Source organism: Crocodylus porosus, unplaced genomic scaffold, assembly GCF_001723895.1.
Source record: "Crocodylus porosus isolate Cpor-Errol unplaced genomic scaffold, CroPor_comp1, whole genome shotgun sequence".
NCBI classification, from domain to species: domain Eukaryota; kingdom Metazoa; phylum Chordata; order Crocodylia; family Crocodylidae; genus Crocodylus; species Crocodylus porosus.
In genome coordinates, this window is record NW_017728919.1 from 1,635,823 (window position 1) to 1,640,401 (window position 4,579).

General features: G+C 71.6%; 1 protein-coding gene across 1 annotated transcript in view; it reads left to right on the top strand.

Annotated features, from left to right (window-relative positions):
• TM6SF2 (transmembrane 6 superfamily member 2) overlaps positions 1–4,097 on the top strand; it is a 5,622-nt gene extending 1,525 nt beyond the window's left edge. The window contains exons 4-11 of the mRNA XM_019538323.1: positions 50–132; positions 366–490; positions 710–811; positions 936–1,028; positions 1,656–1,775; positions 2,143–2,395; positions 2,786–2,792; positions 4,085–4,097. Of these exons, the coding sequence (XP_019393868.1) occupies positions 50–132; positions 366–490; positions 710–811; positions 936–1,028; positions 1,656–1,775; positions 2,143–2,349 (730 nt within the window). The 3' untranslated portion in view covers positions 2,350–2,395; positions 2,786–2,792; positions 4,085–4,097. The remainder of the gene's footprint in view (positions 1–49; positions 133–365; positions 491–709; positions 812–935; positions 1,029–1,655; positions 1,776–2,142; positions 2,396–2,785; positions 2,793–4,084) is intronic.
• Positions 4,098–4,579: the final 482 nt, after the last annotated feature.

Consider the following 4,579-nt stretch of genomic DNA (forward strand, 5'->3'; position numbering starts at 1 on the left):
GGGAGGGTCTGAGCCCTGGGAAGGCGTCTCATCTTCTCTGCCTCCCCAGAAAGAGCTACCGGAGCCTGGGTCTCTACTGGCTGGGCTCCATCATGATGAGCATCATCGTCTTCTTGCCGGGGACCCTGATAGGTAAGGGCCGCCTGCCTACGAGCCCCAGCCCGTCGGACCTGTCCAGGTCGCCCTGGGGCAGCCAGGTCCACGCCAGCAGCGGCACCAACGGGCCTGCGCCTGGGGGGCCAGCAGAGGCCCCAGGGCTGAGGCCCTGGCTCCAGCTGCGGGAGATGCCTGCCCTGCAGCTCCCGCTCCGCCGGCCTCTGGGGCCGGGGGCTCCAGGCACAACCCGGGCTTCTCTCGTCCTGCAGGGAAGTACAGCTCGGAGATCCGCCCTGCCTTCCTGCTCAACGTGCCCTACCTCCTGCTCCCCATCTGGGCCGGGCGGAGGCTCTTCCGGCAGCCCAAGCCCCTGCCCTGCTCCACAGCCGACAAGGTAAGTGCTGCGGGAGGCTGCTTGCACCCCGAGGTGTGGGCCCCATCCTGCCCCATCGCCACATCCTCCTCCTGGCTGCTGAGAGCTGGGGCCGAGCTGCCCCAGCCGAGCCCTGCCGGGGCTGGTGCGGGGGGGGAACCAAGCGAAGGGCGGCCCTTGCAAGCTCCCCTCGGGGGCCGGCACCTGGCGGCTGCACTCCCAGCACCTCCTCTCGCCCAGGTGGCAGAGGAGCAGCGCAAAGGCCTGCACCAGCGGCCCCTGGACCTGGGCCTGATCCTGTTCCTGCTCGTGGCTGGAGCCTTCACGCTCTTCAGAGGGCTGGTAGGGACGGTGTGAGCCGGGCCGGGGCGGGAGCTGGCCGGCCTGGGCATGGGGGCACCGGGGAAGGGGCTCCGGCGGGCAGTGCGGGGTGTCACCGTCATGGGCCCTCTGCCTCCTGCCCCAGGTGGTGCTGGACTGCCCGTCCGAGTCCTGCTTCAACTACATGTACCAGTACGAGCCGTGCCTGCGGGACCCCGTCGCCTACCCCAAAGTGCAGGTGAGCGCGGGGCTCGCAGCCGGGGGGGGGTCTCCGCCGGGCACTCCCTGTCCTGAGCACCGGGCAGGGGAGGGGGCGCTGCCTCTGGCTGGGCTCACTGGCTAACGAGCTCGCTTGCACAGGCAGCTGGTTGTCAGGCCTCGGGCACGGGGGCACAGGGCAGCCCGGTCCTGTCAGCTGCGCGCCGTGCCCCCCAGCAAGGGCTGCCGAGGCAGGCGTCGGGGGAACCGGGGGGGAGGGGGCCTTGCTAACGAGATGCTGGGCAGCAATGATTGGGATGCAGACGCAGCTGCTCTTGGCTCTGACCTTGAACTGTCCCCGTCCAAGCAGGGGCTCGGTGCCAGGCGGCAGTGCAGGGAGCTGCTGGCACGGGCGCACGGCCCCGCTGCGCTGAGCTCCCTGCTGCCGCCTCTGCAGGGGGGACCCGCCGGCCGGGAGGCACCCCGGCGCTGTGGCCTGTGCCCTGGGGAGCGGGGCAGAGGAGTTGGCCGTAACCCGGGTCCTGGCAGAGCCGCGGTGGGTGGCTGCCCCGTCCAGGGCACGCTGGACCCCCGGCTGGTCCGGGCCCATCCTCTGTAGCCCTGGGCACATCCTGCTCGGCACGGCTGACTCTCCCCTCGCTCCCAGATGCTGGTCTACACCTTCTACTTCCTCCCGTACGTGGGGCTGTGCATCTACGGGCTGGTGTGGCCCGGCTGCACCTGGATGCCAGACTGGGCCCTGGTGTTCGCGGGCGCCATCGCGCAGGTACCGGGGCTGGGCTGGGCTGGGGTTGGCCCCGCGGCTGGCATGGGGCTGGGCTGGCACGTCCCTTGCTGGTGCCTGGGGGCCGTGCTCCGGGCCGAGGCGCGTCCAGCCCCGGTCCCCATCCCAGAGTTAGTGCGTGGAGCTGTTTCCTTGGCAACGAGCTGAGCTTGATGGAAAGGGACTCTGCCCAGGGTCCACGGAGCCGTGGCCAGGCGGGGGCCATAGCTGCATCCTGCGGGGGCCGTGAATGCCCCGTCCCGCCGGGGCGTGTGCAGGGCAGCCCCCTGACCCGGCAGGGTCCTCGGGGCAGGTGCGTGGGGGTGGGAAAGTGAGGGGCGGGGGGACAGCACCGTCTCCCCTCCCGCAGGCCCAGTTCTCGCACGTCGGCGCCTCCCTGCACCTGCACACGCCGTACCCGTACCGCACGCCCGAGGAGGCCTGGGGGAGCGTCCTCCTCGCCAACAGCCTGTACGCGCTGGGGCCGCACCTCCTGGCCTACCGCTGCCTCCGCAGCCCCGGCTTCTTCCAGCCGCCCGTGTCCGGCCCCCGGCCCCCCGACAAGAAGCGCCAGTGAGGAGGGACCCGGTCCCAGCCCCGCAGCGAGGAGCTCCAGCGCAGCCCGGGCCGGGCAGGCCGCATGCTGTGCAGGGCCTGGTTTGGTGGAGGGGGGCCAGGTGGCGACGGGGCGAGGACGTGGAAGGTTTTCCTTCTGCCCCCCAGAGCTGGCTCTCGCCCCCTTCGCCCTGCCCCTTGCCTGGCTGAGGCCCTCGCCGGCATTTGCCATGACAGTGCTGCCAACACTCCCAGCCCCCCCGCAGGAGGGACCGGCCTCCGGGCTGGCGCAGCCCCTCTGCACGGCTGCGATGGGGCTGTGACTCCGGGGTCTCCGCAGGGTCGGGCTCTGGGGGCCCCCATGGGTTCCCGCTCGGGTGCAGGCAGAAGGCCTGGGCATGCTGGGGGGTCGGATCTGCCTCGGAGACCTGGCCCCTGCCAGCCTGGCCGCAGCTGCGTCCCCGGCTCTGCAGAGACTGCCCATCGCAGGAGCTGCTGGTCCATCCCGGCTGTTGGCAAGGCCTGTGGGCCCTGCGGGGCGGGGGGAAGGCTTGTTCCCTGCTCTGGGGACCCTACCAAAACAGACTGTTTACAAATAAAACTGCTTTAACCCTGCTGTGGCTGGATTGTTGCACAGGGGCATGGGAGGGGCTGGGGGCTGGCAGACGGAGCCTGGCCAGCCCTTGGGGGAAGTGTGCGAGCACATGTGCGCGTGCTCATGTATGTGCACATGTGTGCATGTGCCAGCGCGTGTGAGAGGACAAGGGCCTGCGTGCCCGGCAGGGCTCTGGGTGCCTGCGCATGTGTGAATGAATTTCCCTTGAACGTCCTTACGTAAGCGCGGGGGAAGGGGTGCGGAGCACCAGGGAGTGCCGCCTTGAAGCCTGCGGTGGGCGGCAGGGGAGGTGAGCGTGCCCGCCAGCCGGGGGGGGCAGGAGGCCAGAGACCTGCCCACGCCGGCCCCAGAGCAGCTGCGGCTGCAGAGCAGCTGGCTGGAGCCCAGCCGGCCGAGCAGGCCAGTCCTCCCAGTGCCATCCGCTCTGGCCGCCACTGCCAGGCGAGACCCTCGCAGCCCTGCAGCCCATCCCAGGAGGCCCGACTCCCGGCCCACCCAGACCAGGCGTCCTGCCCCCCGCCTGCGGCACTGCCCACTAGGCCTGCCCCCCTGCAATGCAGCTCTGCCCTTCCCCCGCCAAGGCTGCAGCCGTTGCAGCAGCCCAGAGGCTCCCGGGCTGCGCTCAGTGCAGGGCAGTGCCTGGGCCCCAGGCCCAGCCGTGGGAAGTGCTGGGAGAGGCCAGGGCAGCCCCAGCCCCTGCCTGGGGGGTGCCAGCCCAGACCTGGACCCACCCTCAAGGGGACCCTGCTGCCCCCCGGTGGCTGCCCCTGGGACTGCAGCCACGATGCTCCAGCATTGGCGGCGTGGGGGTAGATCAGGGCCCACCGGCTGGCAGGGGTGCTCTGGCACTGCCTGGTCTATGCAGAGGGGCCCTGGGGAAGGCAGACCCAGAGTCCCAGTGCTGCTGGGGTCAGGGACAGGGACTCAGTGCCCCCTCCGCCACCAACTCCCCGTGTGCCCTTGGGTGCATCCCAGCGTCTCTCCACCCCGGGCCCCGCTGCAGGGAGGGAGAACGGGTCGCCCCGCTCTGCCGGCCTGTGCCAGCTGCGAGCTCTCGGGGGCAGGACCTGGCTGCCCCCACGTCGGCCCCCGGCCCCGTCGCACGAGCGCCCCGGGGACATGACGGCATCCTCCACCCCACGGGCCGAGCAGCCGGCACTGCCAGCGTCCCTCAGAGCCCCGCAGCCAGGCTCGCACGCCTGCCTGTTCTCCTTTAAAATCGCCTGCCCCCCCATCCCTCCCACACTCCCTCCCCCCGCTCGGCTCTCGCAGCCCGTCCTCGTCCTCGAGCAGTGACTGCCCGGGCACCGAAGTCTGGGCGCCGCGTCCCGCCCCGTCCTGCGGCGCCACTTGCCCTCCGGAGCCGGGCTCCCCCGCAGCTCTGCTGACTCGGGCGAAGAGGCAGAGGCAGGTCCCTGCCCCCAGCCTGCCGGGCCAGGCGCCCGGAGCGAGCCAGCGGGCAGGGCCAAGACGGCACCTAACGCTGCGCCCGCCGGCGCCGGCCAGGCCCGCGGAGGAGCGGTGAGTGAGCGGGCGCTGCGCTGCGGTGTTCTTGCTCTCCGCACTGTAACCTTGGAAATGCAGCTCCTGCTCTGTGCTGCAATGTAGCGCCGCACGCGCTGCCGGCAGGCCGGCC